General features: G+C 39.3%; 1 protein-coding gene across 1 annotated transcript in view; it reads left to right on the forward strand.

The window, feature by feature from the left end:
* Positions 1–18,162, forward strand: part of LOC121674639 — a 164,784-nt gene that overhangs the window by 42,689 nt on the left and 103,933 nt on the right. The window contains exons 8-11 of the mRNA XM_042049144.1: positions 1,666–1,786; positions 3,943–4,182; positions 15,982–16,245; positions 16,520–16,658. Of these exons, the coding sequence (XP_041905078.1) occupies positions 1,666–1,786; positions 3,943–4,182; positions 15,982–16,245; positions 16,520–16,658 (764 nt within the window). The remainder of the gene's footprint in view (positions 1–1,665; positions 1,787–3,942; positions 4,183–15,981; positions 16,246–16,519; positions 16,659–18,162) is intronic.

The following is an 18,162-nucleotide window of genomic DNA, read 5'->3' on the forward strand; positions in this document are numbered from 1 at the left end:
GATGGGATTGCCAAAGCATGCAGCTTTATAGTGCTCATTGTAAGTGACTTAGTTTTGCATTTGCTCCTGCTGTGTTTTAGGAATGAGGTTTACTCCATAGGGTACTGTGCCTTTTGTGTATCCTGTGCACTAAGCAGGGCCGGCATTGGGTTATCCAGTGTAGAGCTGTTCTTGCACTATTTGCTGGTATTCTGTGTATTATTTGTATGACAAATTTTGGTATTTGACCTTTCATCAAAACCAAAAACCCAGTAACTTTGAGTTGATACAATTACCCCCCAAATCACTTTAAATACAAAAGAAGTTAGCATGTGAATAACAAGATTCAGTGGTTCACATACATCTGAAAATTTGTGTATGCATGTGTATATCTTGTCCTATTTTCCGGGTTTGAGACAAACTGGAGGAAAATATCCTTTGATAGAGGGCATGTTTCAGCTGCCCCTCCCCCACCAGGTTCGGGAAAGAAAATACCTTGGAGGAAAAAGCAAAAAAACACCCTATTTATTTAACAAAACACAATGCACACAGGCAAGGGAAAAGAATACTGCTAAATAATAAAACCTCTCACCGTGGAGAGTATCTGGGTAGATTTCATAGTCCTTTGTGGGTGTGGCTTTCTCCTCTCTGGAGCTGGGGTTTCAGTGTGGGCCCTTCCAGGCTGAGGTGCAAGCTTTCCTGGCTGATGTTCTGGTGTTGTTGAACAGTCCAGAAGAGAAGAAGAAGAAGAAGTGAAGAAGAAGAAGAAGAAGAAAAAGAAGAAGAACAAGAAGAAGAACAAGAACAACAACAACAACAAAAACAAAAACAACAACAACAACAAAAAGAAGCAGCAGCCAAAGTCCCAGGACTCTGTACTTGAGCTAATGAGCAAGAAACTAGATAAAAAGCAAAAGGAATGTAGCTGTCTTCCCTGCTGCAGGAGCGGAGTGGCCGGGCAGAAGAAGCCAGCGAGCTTATCTCTGTTTTTGAACACAGCGCAGAAGGAATTCTGCCGGCTTCCCCTCCTCTCTCTTAAAGATCTGCCTTAAAGCTGCAGAAAAGGCACAGGATTCATGTCCAGGCATGGAGCAGGCGATAGGGGATACACATCATAAAGCCACCCCAAGCCACCTAAGTATATTTCTGAAGATTTATAAATTATGTAAGATTTGCATATAAAATTACAAGATTTTTTGGGAACAATAAAACAACAAAAAAAGTAAGATTTTTAAAATAAATTTTTTTTTATTGGTTTAGAGCAACCTAGGCCCCAAAGAATCAGTGGTTTCCAAAAACCTGTCCAACTTTATTGAGGCTCTCAGTCAGACCTCAAAGTGGTGACAGACACAACGGCTTCATACTGGAATATTCTTTACCTAGATTCGAAGCTCCAATGCCAGACAGAGCTGATTACAGACAGGCAGTGAAACTTCAGGTTCCTTATGTCGACCTGTGGCACAGACTGACAAATATTGGTCTTGTTATGTTTTTTTTTTTAGTGCTGCTTTTTGAAGCCTATCCATTTCTCTGCTTTAGCACACTTGTTTCTCCTGGGTGCCCTGCAAGTCTTATGATATGTTTAAGGAAAACATCAAACTGCTGTATTTCCAACAGCGAGTGCTTTCTGTGCGTGCAGTGTAGTTCATTTCTTTTCCATTCCTCTTCCCATTCTGACTTCTGCAGAGTGGGAAGTCAGCTACTGAAAACAGAGGAGAGTGGAATTGAAGAAGAAATGGTAGCCAGCTTTGGTAACCTTGCTGATGTGAATGCTGGATTAAAAGGAGCTGCAGGACCTTGCGGGAAGGTGAGATTCTCCAAGAGTGCTCTTTTCCCTGATGGGAACTGCTAAATCACTGGATCAGTTACATTCCATTATGATTATTATTTTGTTTTGTTTTGTTTTTTCTTTTTTCATAGTATAAGAGGATAGAATTTAGCAGGTTTCAAAATATGCTTTCCAGCAAAAGTAACCAGATGCTTAAAGAGAATGTCTAAAGCTATTAATGATGAATCATTTGGGCATGGCAAGAGTTCTTCAAAACAGTTTGTTAGCGCTGGCCAAGCAAAGTCTTTCAGCAGGAGATGAGACAGCTATGCCACCATGCAAATGAGACAGGCTTGAAATATGATGAATCTTCTATCTCCTTTTCCTACTCGACTGACACTCGCTTTGAGGAAGGTTGTAAATGCAAGAGAGATTGTGGTATAATTCCTCAGACTGGCGTTTCTGCCCCCCAGTCACTATTCGATTATCTTCCAAATTGCTGTGTTTCAGAGAGATAAAGATTTTTTATGGCTTGCTGACTTGAAACAACCAGAAGAGCCAGAAAAGAGATGGCTAACCGGCCATGCATAGTAATTCCATTGGTAAATGACAAAATCTTTGTTTGTATGACATTTCCAAAATTACTACAGAAGATGAATCTAAAATACAAAATGTCACATTTGGCATGCAAAACTATCACAATATATTTCAGTATAAAATTCATAGAGGCGTTTAATTTAGAATGTGTTTAATAACGAAGGCTGCCTGCATCAGTAATCCTGCCTTGAGGTTTAAAAAGATTGTCTTATTTATTCATATAATGTTAATTTTTTTATATATGATTCAGAAACCAAAAATATTAAGGTTAAATCTTCATTGTTAATTAAGATTTTCTAATTAAGCTGGAAATAATTGTCATTCAGATTAGTTGTTAAGTACGATTTGTGTTGAGAAACAAAAGAAGTTTAACAAATTCAACTGTTTATTTAACTGCTTAATTTAATTCCAGAAGCTTTCTATCTATATGGAAATATGCTATCTCTTCCAAAATAAATCCAAGACAGGATTAAAGAAGAGATTATTAGCTACTGTAGGCTTAAACTGTGAGACCACTAAACCTAGTAGTCAAGGTAGCCATATGATTCCAAAGTGTGGCATGAGTTCTGGTATCCGGTTGCATTAAAAGAAGACCTAGCACTTGTCTGTTCTCAAAATAATGGGAGAAATTGATTTTTTGGGGAAAAGAGAAACAACACTGTTGATTTTAAGCACTACATAATTACTTATGCCAGAAACAGTTTTATCCATTCAAGTCAACACTGGAGCCTAACTGGGACTCCCTGTTGTGCGCCTGACCCTGCAGATTGCATTTGGGCAGCATCACATTATCTGCTGGTGCAGTGGGACAGACCCCACACCATTATTCGGGCAAAGCTGGGTAAAGATCATGCCATTGTGCCTGTTCCCCTCCACAAACCTCCACGCTGAGAATCTGAGCATACAAGGAAAGCATCAGAAAAGCATTTCTGGTACGCAACATTTATTCCATACGAAACATTCTGTAACTCAGACAACATCTTGTCAACCACAAGCAGCAGATGTTTCCTTTTGTCTGGACTTGGAATAAAGGTGCCTGTAGGGAGTTGTTATTAAACTCTACACGTGTTGCGCTTTGATTACTATTTTTAAGAGAATCTGATTATATGGTAATCAGAAGGTGAAAGGATAGTCTGCATGTTACACAGCACTGATAGCTTTGGCAAGGCTAATAATTAGTATAAAAGCATGGCCTGCCCTGTCTTTCACTCTGTGCCTGCAGCCTGCTCATCACATCATGTATTGTGTCTGTCTTGCAAAGCATGCTGTGTTTTTGAAGGTATTGTTTTCCAGATAATTCTGCCTCATTACTGTAGGGTAGTGTCTTCTGGTGTCATACTTCACCAGCTCCACCTTCCCCCCAAGGATGCCGAACACTTTATTAGTTGTATTTGTATTGTTTTTCCTTTTGTCTGTCATCTCTATGACTTTTGACCTCCCTAATTGCAGATCCTTGGTAAGCAGGAGGTAATTGCAGGTTGAACAAGAAGCATGTTGTCTGCTTTTCAGTAGTTATTTTCTGGAAGAAATTTGTTCTTGCTAATTGTATGGTTAAAGTCAGCCCAGTCCAGGTCAGTAACTCCGAGCCTTCTCCCTAGGTTGACTGCTCCAAGATGCCACAGCCAATAGAAATTCACCTCAAATGCCTGAGGGGAATCAAAGATAAGGTCCCTGAAGGCCTCTACACTCTCAAAGTTTCTGTTCTCAGCCGCTTGGGTGGTGCTTTGGTGGAGTGGCCTGAACTGGGGGAGCAGCCTCAGGCCAGGACGACACGGCCTGTTAGTCATGGTGGAAACTTCTACAACACTGAAATCTACTTTGGACAAAGCATCCAGACAGTAAGCAACACTTCATAAATATGCTGTCGTTGCTTTGAAAGTTAAAACACATCCGCCCTTTCTCCTTTAGGCTTATATATTGAATGCATTCCATCATGTTAATAATTTATTTAATAATTTAAGGTGCAATTTAGGAAGGAGAAATTTTTTCCCCCTAGGTTAACCCTCATCACTCAATTTAAAGGTGCCAAACATACACTACATCATATATTGTTGTCAGCTAATTTTAAATTTTACTTTTATTCTCTCTTATCTATGCAGCTTGTCAGCTATGTAATTTGATTTCTGTAAAATAGCTTTAGAATAATAAATGAACGAGTGGGTGTATATAAACACATGAATGCCCAAATCCTTCTGTGAGTTTTTAGCTCCATTGACCCCCATTTGCCAAAAAAGCAGCATTTGGATTATTTTGGAAGGAGCCCAAACACTTGAGGCTCTATTCTGTCTTTTGTGACTGAGGCACACATATTTTCCTGCCTAAGCATGCTGTGCATGGCAGGATTGTTGTGTGTCAGTTGCTCACTGTTGTAGCTAATGCCTAGTGCTGGTTGGAACATTGGTCTCAGATAAACTCACTGGCACGTGAAAGCTTCTTTACAGCTGGAAAAACAATCTTCATCTCTCTTAGTGTGGATTTTTTTTTTTTTTTTTTGGTGCATGTTATGAGACATTGGCAGAACGAGGAGTCTTCTCCGTTTTCAGTCATTTATTTTGTGGTATGACCTGAATGGTAGATTTCCTCCTACACATGTTCTGTTGTGGAGATACGGAACAGACACACAGCCCCTATCCCAAAGGGCTTTCAGATAAAGCAACTTCTATGTATGGCACTGACGCTTTCAGTTACTTGCAGATAGATCATTGAAGATGTTTGATTTGTTATATGTAAAGTGCTGCTAAGTCATGTTTTCTTCTTTTTAATTGTTTATCACCTACAATGGATAACAAACAATGTAAATACAGCTATCAGTGTGAAGGGAATTGCATATATGGAGAGGGAAATTGTGAATGGGACTTTCACATGATGTTAAAACAAACACATGCATCTGTCAGGGAAATCATTGAGCTGTGATTCCTTCCTAGGCAGGATGCACCCATCCTGGTTACTTGCCTTGGAGGTGAAGTATTGTCTTGAAATGAGGAGACTGGGCACTAGAACTGAATGACTAGTGTGCCCTGCTTCTTACTTTCAGCATCATGTTTCTCCTAGGTCTTTGCAGCTTTTTGCATTTTCAAGTTTGCTTTAAAGTTCTCTTGGAGCATCACAGGGGACATTTAATTAGTATCTTCATCAAACTTCATTTTTAGTCTAGTGAATTGGGGTGCAGGTCTTGGGCAAGTTCTCTTATACAGGAACAGCAGAAGTTGGATTAAATTACCTTCTGGTAATGAGTGATGTACAACAAAATCTTAATGCCATAATTTTAGAGAACCTTCTCCACCAGCTCATTTTGGAGACACAGGGTGTATTGTACCCTGGATGATTCTACCTTTCTGTTCTTCCACCTTGGTATTGGTGCACAACCTTATGGACCTTTGAAAAGAAACCCTTAGGTTGTACGCTGAGACATGATGAAAATTTTAGGCTTCAGATGGTTAGCATCTACCACAAAACTTAGGGTAAGTAGTGAGGTCTTTGTGGTGAGCTCCACATGAGCATCTGGGTTTGAACAGAATCTTACACACAGCGCTGCTGCCCTGGGATGTATTATGGTGTGAGAAATAGAAGTGATCACAAATGAAGAATATGCTTTTGTTTCCACTGGCCAGAATAATAATAGGAGTTCAGTGTAAACATGGTGAAAATGAAGACATGCATGCTTGATATTGAAGGAAAGCCTAATTTTAACTAATATATTAGAGAAATTGTTCCAGAATGCTACATCCTTCCAAAAATAATAACCCTGTCATGTCGGCAAAGTTGGTGTCAGCGTGGGTTACCTGCTGCGTACAGAAAGTGCTGGTCATGTAAGTTAGATCTGCCTCAGGGCTAGTCTGACTTGCACACCCGACCTTTCAAAAATGTTTTTTGTTCATTAATCAGTGTTCTTTGCTCCAGCTTGCCAGCTTCCCTTTTTTCCGCTCCTTCATTGTCCTCCTTTTTAGTTTGTCAACCTACCTCCCCCCAATAACCTCTGACTACATACTAGACAGAGGCTCCTAATAGCTCCAGTTGAATTTTATTTATCCTTCAGCAAGGCCAGACAGTCACACATGTCATTTATTTTCCTTAAATTATGCTGAAAGAAACGTGTATGAATGTTTTGGATTGTGGTAAAATACAATTGCTGTTTCAAATGACTTTTTGCAATTTTAGGAATAGCAACGAACAGCATGATCTGAAGGGGACTTGTTTTAGACTCAGAGTTTCTAGGATATTTTCATATATTTAATTTATGCAAGTGCACTTTAGGCTTTGAAAAATTAAGGCTGTATGGTTTAGGCAAAGTGAGAGCTATTTTGAAGTTTAACCTACATTACAAAACAAACTCTATGTGAATTTGAGATTAAAAAATTGTGGTATAGATTAATGGTGGTGACGAAGCTTTGTTCTTAAACTTTCAATATATTTTTTCACTACCAGTCTTTTGTCAGGTCTGGAATGAAAGTTGAGTAAGGAGAGGATAGGAAAGGAGATGAGATGCTTACTGTGAATAGAGTAAGGCAATTATGCAACTAGGTTGCCCTTGGCAGCACCTGTACAGATGTCTGCATCATCTTTACACTAGAACGAGGATTTTACAAGTATAACTTCCTTATTGCTGTCTCATGATGGCTAAGATCCTACTATAGATAAGGCCTAAGTATTTAGTAAATGTTTTTTGATCATGGTGTATTTAAAGCAGTGTTTTACTCCACAGGATTATGTCTCAGTGTTAGCAAGTCCAGATTATATTTTTCATCTTAATGATGACTTGAAGACCACAAATGAGTTGCAGTATGCAAAAGTTAAATTTCACTCAGAGAAAGGAAGTGCTTGGGTGGTTTTTTTGTTGTTTTTTTTTTTTTGGCCAGCTTTTCTTAAGTTCAGTAGACATTAAAATAATTGTATGAAACAATTGCAACAATAAGAACAAATCTTCTCTTTTCAGAATCAAAATATTCATTGGCTTCAATGGAATAAAAGTTGGAGTGTGGTAAAAATGCTCCTCTTCTTTTAAAAAGCTATTTTTAGCTATAATTTCAATTATCAGGACCAAAATATTTTGTTGAATATTGCCAACTATGCCTACACGGAAGGAACATTTAAGGGAATATCTTCCTATTTCAAGTACTTGAAATTTTTGAAACACATTTCTAGAAAAAAATATTGCCTGTTAGGAAGAGTTTTTGCTCAGAATGGGAAGTTCCAATAGGAAATTTTCAGCTATTGTGAAAGGCACTACAAGCCAATGAGGCTGCCTGCAAGTGACATTTAAAAAACATTCATTATGCTGTCCAGTCACCTGCAAAGTCAGTCCAGCATTGCTGAACAGAAACAGGGACAATTGTATCAGGGCTGAGCTCCCCAAACTGGTTTTTAACCCCAGTCTCGCTGCATCCATTTGTCATCAATTGTTATTCTGTGAGAGCCTTTCAAAAGTGGCACTTCAGCAAAAGAGGAGTGAGCTCCACAGGAGTGTAAGCACTGGTGCTACACATTTCCCCAGCATACCTGGAACCCAGGATAGTACTAAATCTGTTTGTATGCATGAAAAGATACCATTGCTGACAGAACAGTTCACAGAACTGAGGATTTTTAGAGAGCATATCAACTGGTTAATATTTATGTATCAGCGTGGCGAGGTACTAGCAATATTATAACAGTGGCTGGGTACCATTTTGTTTTACTTGAGGGAAATTCAATATGAATAAAACAGCAACTTTTCAAACATGACATTTAATCCACTCATGTAAATCATACCAGGAGATCTATTATTCATTATTAAAAGGGCACCATATTTTTATTATACTGAAAATGAAACACAAATGCTGTGAAAAATTTAGTGCCTTTTCCTGAAGTTTCAGGACACTTATCATGCAGTCATCTAGCAGGGGCTGACACTCATTTTAAAATATAGCCACAAAATTAATAAATTTGAACTCTTTTGCTTGGAAAAAGAGGATGTTCTATTTCACTGAATGAGGGATTTATTATTTATTTAAGGCTTCCTAAATACTTCAGATGGCAAAGTACTTTGATAATGCTCACATTTGGAGCTAGATATGTAACAAATAAAGTTCATATCTTTGTTGTTATTAGTCATTTCCAGCATTTTCTTCCCTGAAGTGCATTTTGAAAACTACATATATCAGAAACTGATTAACATGACCTAAGGTATTAATTCTTAAAATATGATGAAACAAACAGTTTCAAGGACATTATTTTCTGTATGTCAGCAGCTGTCTAAGGACTGTGATGCTTTTAATAATTACAAACCAAGATATCATTAGGAAAAGTAGACCACAAACTTCCCTCTCCCCCCTCCTTCTCTCCTCCTGGTTTATTTTATTCTTGAGTGAAAAGCTGGCACAAATGAAGAACATCTAGCTCTAGGACACTTTATAGGACATAATATAAGAGTTTGATACAATATGAAAAAAAGATAGTGCTTGGCAGTGCCAGAGGATTTTCAAAATGACAGCCACTTAAATTTTCTCTGGATGCAATTATTTGTAGTTGGGATAAAAAGGTGCTACGTGAACCTTTTGGTAAATTCAATAACTAAGCTTATACAGATGCTTGTATTTATTTGAAGACTCCAGTTCTGCCATTTTTTTTTTCCACAGAGAAGGAACACATACTTTTTACTGCTTTTATTTTGTTTATCTGAGTTTGTTTAGGGGTCTGGTCTTTGATTGCCATTTGCTAGATGTCTCTGCAACAACTCCTCAAAATGCATGTTCTCAGTGCAATTCTTACAAAGCTATTGCATATTAGAATCTATTTCATCTAACTTATTTAGCACTGTGCAATTTATTTATGTATCTAAAAGGCTACTACTTATCCCAGATTTTGTTTTTTGGTGATAAATAGGAGTTACTTTTCACAAATTGTCTGGTCATTGTGCTCCAGTGGAGGAGTTCTTAGAAACACCTGCTGGAATGCAGTGTGTAGGCTGGATCACCATAAAGCAAGGCATGCTGCCTAAAAACCTCAGAAATGTGACCTATGTTATAATGCATCGTATCTGACTCGAGGAAAGTATGTAGCCTGCTTTGGTAAATCTAGCAGACATATGTTAAACATCAAAAGTGTCTGGGGACAGCATTTTATTTTGGACCACTCCACAGTTTATTCCCCACTTAATTGGAAATTATATCTGTAAGAGAGCTTGACATGAGCCATAGGATACAATAGTTGTAAAAAAGACATATATTATCTAGGGGAAGCCAGCAGGAAGGCAGAATGCAACCTCTGCCTGTATCCTAAACTCCAAATGAGCCCCAAACAGAGAACACCAATGCCAGCCCCAACAAAAAATTCTGTGATCAGAAAAAAAGAGCATCTCCGTGACTCACCAGAGCTTACAGTCTCTTTGAAAAGGGACCTAAACTATGTTTTGGTCCAGATCTGCAAGTCAGGGGAGCCAGCCAAACACCCTCAGAAAATGCTTTTATTTTTTTGCCTTAGTATATCTGGTTTTAAAGCATTTCACATTTTAAATAATTACCTGTGAGCTCAGGATGAGCAGGGTAGGTGCAAAACTGTACTACAGAAAGGTGAAGAGTATTTTATGCAATGAAAGAACAAAATGTGATCCTGCTTAATCATGCAATTATTAAGCAGAGCACAAAAGCAAAATTATTTTGTTCTCAGAGGTTGCTCTTCCTCTCCTCTTGTGGAAAGAGAGCAGAGCCTGACCGAATCTGGACTATCCAGGAAATCCTGAAGGAGCATAAACTCCGCATTGCCACTGCTTCCCTTTTGAAGGAAGGGTTGCTGCATCCCTGGCTGGACTGAAGCCTATGGTTGAAAAGATTGCTACCTGAGGTGTGATGAGGAATCCAGAACAGCATCAAGGAAGAGACATGAGATGGAGCAGCTGCTGGAATAAGAAAGAGAGGAAAGCTGTGTGCTCCTCCTCTGGAGCCCGGGGCAGGTAGAGCAGCACTGCTGTGTAACTCAGCCCTGAATGCCGAACGAGCCACGTCTTCATAAGATTCTTTGGCTCCAAGTGGTTTCTGGGCAAAGTACATGTCCTCTTGACACAAAAGAAATAAACTCTACTGTATCGTGCCTGTAGTCCATGTTATCCTGGGAAACTCATGCTCTGACCATGCTGAAATCATTCTCAGGGATAAATAAGTGAAATGGGAGTGTCAGGAGAAGGAACTGGGGCTCCTGCTCTCCTCTCACAAAGGCAGTTTCTCCCTCACAAGTTGAGGTCAGAATCCACCCAGGCCAGTATATCACCAGAAGCACTCGGGGAGGCAGGAGCTGGATGTACCATACATTACTACTCCCTGCTGGTCCAAGAGCAGAAAAGAATTAGCAGCAGATGTGCCAGGACAATTAGCAACAGATGCAGAGGCTAAAGCTCACAGAAAGCAAACATAATTCCCCTATATTAGGGAATATAAAAGCCCAAATTTTGGTCCTCTGGTGTAAGGTACTTGTGGTGCATGAGATGCTGCTGAAGTTAACTATGTCCTGAGTTATCTCTCCTAGAGGAGAGACAGGCAATGGGGAATTGTTGCTGCTCTCGTAGCATGGGAGAGGGCAGGTGTTTGCATCGGGGCATTCAGATGTGGCTCTGGGAAGACACTGGAGTGATTTGGCATAGCATGCCAGGAGGACTCCTGCTCTCTGCCTCCACTGAAAGCAGTGAATAAATTGCCTGCTTACAAATACTGCTGTCCTGTGCTCCTGGCAGATCATAAGCCTGAACTTGTGTGCTGTGGCCCAACAACTTCTGGTCCATACTCTCCTGCTATCAGGGAGGCTAGGTGCCAGAAAAAATTGTGGTACTTCTTGAAGGCTTAAGGAGATCTGCAAGCTGTGGGGAGAGGAGTCAGGGAGTCATTTGACCTGTGCCAGGCTTGAAAGGCCAATTCTCTCAGAGAATGGGAAAAAGAAAAAAAAAAAATGGTGGGGAAATGAATGATATTTCACTATATGGTCCTTCTCTGATTTGTGTGTTATTTTGTATTCAGATACCTGTTCGAAGACAGGCAGTGATGGAAAGCTGGGGAAATAAGTTTTCAGCTATTCCAGAACATTCTCGTGATAGATAGGGACTTTTGGAAAAACCCTAATAACAGGATATTTTATTTTTACTTCAGTCCATATTTCTATTTCCTCCCCTCTGGCCTTTTATAAATTTCAGAGTTACACAAACACTTCCTAAGAATGGCCTTCTCTCTGCCTGTATGCTTTGCACATAAACAGGAAAACCTTGAAATCTGGTTGTGAAAACTTCCCTTTAAATTGGGCTATAACAGTCTCATCTCCAGCACTATTTATTTTACATAGTAAAGTAATTTTTATTTGTTAGTGATGGGAACTATTTCCTGTTTAAAAGGTTTTCTACCTGTGTTTTACACCAGTGAGATTCATGTGCTGCAGTTTTCATAATCAGAAATGATGGGCTGTTAGTTTATATGGCATTTTTCAAGATTCTTCTATATAATAAGCAAATATCAAATTGCCTTTGCATATTTTAATTCACTTTAATATGTTTGAGTTTTATTGGTCGAATTTTTGTGTGATATGAATTAAGTAATGTGACTGTTGTCCATTTTTTTTCTAAATTGAAAACACTTGAAGGTGCAGAGGAAAGAAGCAAAAGTTTATTTATTCTCTGACAAGGTTAAAGCCCAAGAAAAAGTCAGACAAAAACCCCCAAAAGCTCACACTGGATCTGTTTATTGAAATATTCAAATAGAATTCATTCTCTCTATAGAGTGAAACTATGGTGGCATATGGGGAAGTAAGATATATTACAATAAAACTGATATAAAACAGTTGAATTCAGAAATAGTGGCGGGAGATAATTTTAGTTCCTTATGATTTAATTCAATTAAATGCAACACTGTTAACTGCAGACTAAGAAGTATTACTCGTGCCTGTGCAGGCACACACAAACATTATTTATTCTCTGCTGCATCTGTCTTTGCAGGAGAAATTACACCAGTAAAAAGGGGGTGCTCAATGCTTTGTAGCACTGTAAAAGTCTCTATACCTCACAGACCTCAATGGCAATTTGTCCCGAGCAAGGACAAACATTGAGGTAAGGTGCTGGAGAGTAGACCCATCAAAACCCAGGAAACTGTTGTTAGGTAATATATGCTCTTTGAATGTCACCAGTGCTGATGCAGGCCTGTGAATTTACTCATCAGATAGTGCCTCAAATGAGGTTGCCACCAGCAGGGAAAATATAACTGCTGATTTTATTTTTTTCTTTAGAAACAATCCATCAGAAAAAACTGCTCAGTTTGAGCTGCCTGTGCTTTGTCTATCCCAGGTGCTGCTCTGAGTCTCTTCAAGGAGAGCAGTTACTGATCCCCATCCTCCTCTATTTACCTGAGCTGTTGCCTGCTCTGTACCTGAGCACAACACCTCAAACCCACAGAAGCATGCAGGCATTCAAGGACTGTGGATTTCAGTCTGAGGTATCAGCCTAAATGTCTTTGTGCATCCATGCCTAAGGGCCATGCTGGCTGTGCCCCAAATCCCAACTCAGGCTCACAGCCTAGGAGGAGACCAGTGAAGGGCAGGTGGCACAAGACCGAGCTCTCTCCTCTCTCCCAGAGCTTTGTGACTCTGCGGGTGTGGGACGGTGAGCTGTGACAGGTACATGCGCTCATTGTGGCAATGGGAATAGGCTTAGCATGGATGTTGAGATGACCTGCCTCCTTTTCGAAACTCTCCTGCTTCAGCCTGGCTATCCCTTCCTAATGAGCAGCTCCTCCCATGTAAATCATACATCAGGATGGAAGTGAATGCCCACAAGCACCTGCATGAATGCTTGGCACGATGGCATAGAGTAACAGGCAGAGGGTTGGCTGGGATTTTTGTATGGGTTCAACAGAAAGAAATTTCTTACTTGTCAAGTATGTTTCATTTGATTGTGTAAGCTGAGATGTGTGACACTGTCCTACCTGGGTCAGGCACCCAGTGTTCATGCTTAAAGACTCCCAATAGTCTTTACAACCTCAGACCTTGTAGCAGACAGGTGTATTATAAAGTCCTTGTTTATGTTTTGTGATTATGTGTTTCTGTCATGTCATGGTTTAAACACCCAGCTCCTGTAACTGTAAGCAGACAGATGCTTCCAGTCCCAAAGAGTGAGTCTGTGATCTAGGGCCAGGATAAAAGCTTACAGCAAATGAAGAATAACACTGAACCAGAAACAAAGAAATAAAATTTTCATAGTGACAATTATTACCCTTACACCAGCTGCTTGACCACTGTCTGTTTATATGCAAGCCAGCAGAAGAGCATAGACTGCTGAATTATTCTTAAGAAAAGAGTAAGCCGGGGAAGCAAGAGAGAAACCGAAAAGGGTGCTGTGATACAGCAGTGATTTAATCTGTGAATGCTTTAGGATTGTTCAATATTGCAGGTAACTGTCTTTGATCACAGCCTCATAACCATCACCTTTAATTTGTAGCACAGAGGTTACTATCTAGCACCCAGCTAGCCAAATGAAATGTATGGCTTGATTAAGGATCTCTTTTGTCAGTAATTTGTGCCTAATGTTTTTAGCTTTCCCACGGGCTGTTACAGAAAATGGTAAATCTGGTTTAAATGAAACCTGATACTGTTAATGGTTTAATAGCAGCTGCCACAGGGTTATGGCATTTTTCAACAGATGCTTCTGTTTCATTTTAAGCGTACACTAAGTCTTAGAATATATTTACATAATTAATATAAAGTACACCTACATAATAATGACAATATTTATAATTTTAAAATATTTCCTTAAATGACTTCCTCTCTTTTGCTGTTATCTTATCACAATATAAAACCTGAAAAAGGAAAGCATATTATTAGAAATAATAATTTATATTCACCTCTTCAAAAAAAGTTATAGAATGCAGCACTACTGTGAACACTTATCATTTCCTAACATGGCAGTTATTGGTGTAGGCAAATCCCTTGCTGCTTCAGAAAAAGAGAGACAAAAAGCTTGGCTGCACCTGAGTTATGCTTGTTATCTTGCCTACTGTTCAGGAGTATAAAAGAAGTGATGCTTGTATTCAAATATACACATCAAGAAAGAGCTGTGTTGACGTATGTACTTACATACGGAAATATCTGAAGCAGTAAAGATTTGTGGCTGTTTATTGGCTGCAGAATGTTGTCTGACTGAGGAAATCCCTGCTAATTTAAGAAGACTTTGGCATTTTAGGCTGTTTGTAGTGGGTAATTGGTTTGCATGGATTTCTAGTTGGACATCTTATTCTTGCCTTGCAAGAAGTACTGAGGGTGTATCCTACAGGACACTCAGAGTAAGAGGATGCTCTTGAATATTGTGGTCTTCTGGTAGTACGTGTCAGTTCACAGTGAGGAGAGAAGGAAAAAAAGCTCCTCTTTCTCTGCCTTGGCTGGAAGGCAAGGTAATGTTGACCAGGCAAGTGTACCAAGGCATTTGCTGCTATGAACTGTGAGAACTGAAACAGGAACAATAAAAAGTGAAAAACATTCAAGTAACAGAAAATTGTCTTTATTAAAGAAGCATCCAAGATAGTTTGTTTAAGAGATTAGGCAGTCCCAATTCTCCCAGGAGAATGTGTAGGAGCAGTGCTGAAGCAGATGTTTCACTGTGTGAGAGGTGTAGCTGATGTATTTGCTCCCCTTGTTCCCAGGGTGACTACCCTTCATAGCTGTTAGCCTGGGTATCACAGTAGCCATCTTCTGTGTTCTAGCTTTTGTGTGGGTTTTATTTGTCCTTTTGAATGTATGAGAATTGCAACAGGACCTGAGTCAACGCCCACCTTAATTAAAGAAAACAGTTAAAACTGTGGCATAGGACCAGATGTATTTTTCTTTGTGTTTACCCTTCTTTCTTCTGTACCTGCCAAAACCTTGCAGAGGGATTTACATAAGTTGATTACTTCAGGGTGTTTCTTCACCACTAGATTTCAAGTCTTTGCCATGGGAACACAATTGCTTCAGGGCCCAAGGCATTGGTAACTCTCTTCCATGGCTCCAAACTGCTCAGAAGAACATCTATACCTATCTTATGAAAAGTACAAATTGTGTTTGCCAGTCTCTGGTATGCTGAGAACTTTTTACCTCAAAATCCTTTTAAACCCTACACTGAGGTTCACATACTTTTCAATAAGAGCTTTAATTTAAAGGAAGAAGGCTATTATGTACCAACATCATTCCCACAACTGGGTGGAGAAGAGTTTGTGACTCAGTGAGGAGCAAGTTTGCAAGTGTTCTCATTGGGTGTTTGGATAAACTTTCCAAAGTTGCTGCAAGAGGAATCCAGTGGTAAATCTCAGCAAGCCCTCATAGGGGCACCTCAGATTTCCAAATTGGTTTGTTACTCTGTCTTAAAGATTTCTAGTGGTAATGTTTCTCCACCACTGGTAAATAAAGACAGAAAATGAATGTTTTCAGAAAGCCAAGGGGGAAAAAAAAGAAACCATAAAATAACCGCACAGGAAAAAGCACAGCATTTTTTGTTGGAGTGGAAATTGTTCAAATATATGATTTTCGGGAAAAGAAGAGTTGATAATTGTTTTAGCATGCATAATTGGTCCAAAGGTATGAAGTTTGTAGAGCTTTATATGATAAAAGAAAGTCAGTTCCCTTGTGATGTTTTTGTAACAAATAAATCTTTTTTCCTCCTTCTCTAGGTTCTACCACATAGAAAAGCTGTGAAGCCAGGCATGGTACTCCTCTTTGAACTCTTCCTTCTTCGTGGCACCTATACCTGGATTGATCGAGAAGTGGGATGGGGTGCTTTTCCCTTATGTGATAACAATTTTAATGCTTTGGAAGGAAAATTTAAGTGTCCCTTCCTCAGAGGCCATTATGACTCCAAAGTTGACCGATTCAAAAAAATTGAAAATTTTATTTCTCAGGACTTGGATCATTGGTTATGCAATCTCTACTTTCAGGTTTGTATTTTAAAAAATTGTTTAGTTTCCTCTATATTTTTCTATATGATTCTGAAATTGGATTGTGGCTCATCCCCCATTTACTGGGATGTCTGCTTTAATCAGTAAGCATGGGAAAGATATACATGGGAAAATTATACGGGAGGAAATTGTAGTAAACAGAGAACAGAGAACAAAAACTTCCTAAAATTCTTCTAGCAACATCTTGGACTGCTAGGCTCCACAAAGAGTTTACAGAAAGTGCTTTTTAAAATGTTTTTTCTCCTTTTCATAGATAATTAAACTACCACAGGATTCAGATAAGCAAAATAAATGTGCTATGCATCTTGATCTGCCACCTGAACTTCTCATGTATTCAAGCACAGCTGGAAAGAATGGTGTCTCAGAGAAGGTTGTACAGTCTGGACCACAAGGTGATGGATTCAAACTTTGATGTTTACATTTAGGTTTTCCCTGGAACAACCCATAGTTTCATTTCAGTGTTGGCTAGTCATTATTGTTCTTGTTAAGCTAGATTTTCTTCATTCAGATATGGGTCCCACAGGTGTTATAGCAGGAATACTGTGACTCTTTATTAAGGTGGTTTAACTCTTTTTTCAGGTGTGAGCAATTTAAACTGGCTTCTTTTCTGAGGATGAAATGGCTATGCTGGCCTATGCTTAAGGCTGAATAATGCTTGGAATGTCACAGCAATAACAGTTCACCTGCTTAAGGCACCAGCCTTACAGGAAGAGAAAAGAAAAAGATGCTTTTTTTGTGTACTTCTGGAAGAACTTTAGGACCTCCCTGGGCTGTAATAGGACTTCAGATACGGCAGCGAGATAGTTCTGGCCTCGGAAGCATGCCTTATGCTACTCCTATGAAATTCTGTTAAGATTCAATCAAGTGGTAACCCACAGGGAGGATTATTATCATTTTCTTGTGTGCAGCAGACCTCCCCAGAAGCTTTCTTAAAAAATCACTGAATGCTCCTTTTAGACTGATCCTCCCTGGCCTCTGTGAACCTTCTGGTGTATCTACACTGGGGACACAACTGACTGTATTGCAATGGGCTCACAGATTGCTCCTCCACTGTAGAAATCCAGTCATGAGAAGAATGGCAGGACGCTGCTTTCATTCTTTTCTTTTTTCAGCATGTGGGATCAAACTGCCATGAACAAAAAAAAAATGTTTTTGCTGTACAGATATTTCTATATTCTCTCTTGTTTAATGAACTGAAGCATTCAGCCAACCCATACATTGCAGCATATGTGTGAATATTATGTGCAGATCTGAAACAGAATTAGTTCTAGGAACAGAGGTTCCTTAGGCATTTGAGAACAGCAGTAGTGATGCACTGTAGATGGGACAGGAGGAGACAGGAGAGGATAGTGAAAGGAAAGAAAGAGAACACCTAAGCAATAGTCATTTAGCATGGCAAATGGGCAGCTCAGGTTGGAAGCATAACTTGAAAAGAGTCGAGGAGAAGTATTTTTCAGACAGTTAGTGGTGATTTAAGAGATAAGGAAAATGAGGTTTGCCCTGAGATGCTTTTAGGCTAAGTAACAACTACACTGTGATCAAAAGGTTTTCATATAACCACCCAGATAAGAGAAGTATGGAGGTGTAAACATACACTGTACAGAGGATTAAGGTCTTTTTTGTTGTCATATGTCTTCTACATATCTGCTAAGTTACTTTGAGATGCAGCAAACCATGAATATCAGATCCAAAAGGTAGAACTGCAGGCAACTCTTAGCAGCAGTGAAGAATTATAGACAAACTCTTAATGGATCAAACTTGTTTGGTCTGACCATCAGTCTTCACATGCATTTGGAAATGTGCATAGAGGATGCAGCTAAACAGGTCATGCTTTCTGGAAACACTTGGAAAACTCGTGATGCTCAGTTTGAAAAGTCAAGAAAGGCATGTTTTTAA

Source organism: Corvus kubaryi, unplaced genomic scaffold (assembly GCF_017639235.1).
Source record: "Corvus kubaryi isolate FWS band 111438036 unplaced genomic scaffold, C.kubaryi_AGA036_p1.0 69, whole genome shotgun sequence".
In the NCBI taxonomy this organism is placed as follows: Eukaryota; Metazoa; Chordata; class Aves; order Passeriformes; family Corvidae; genus Corvus; species Corvus kubaryi.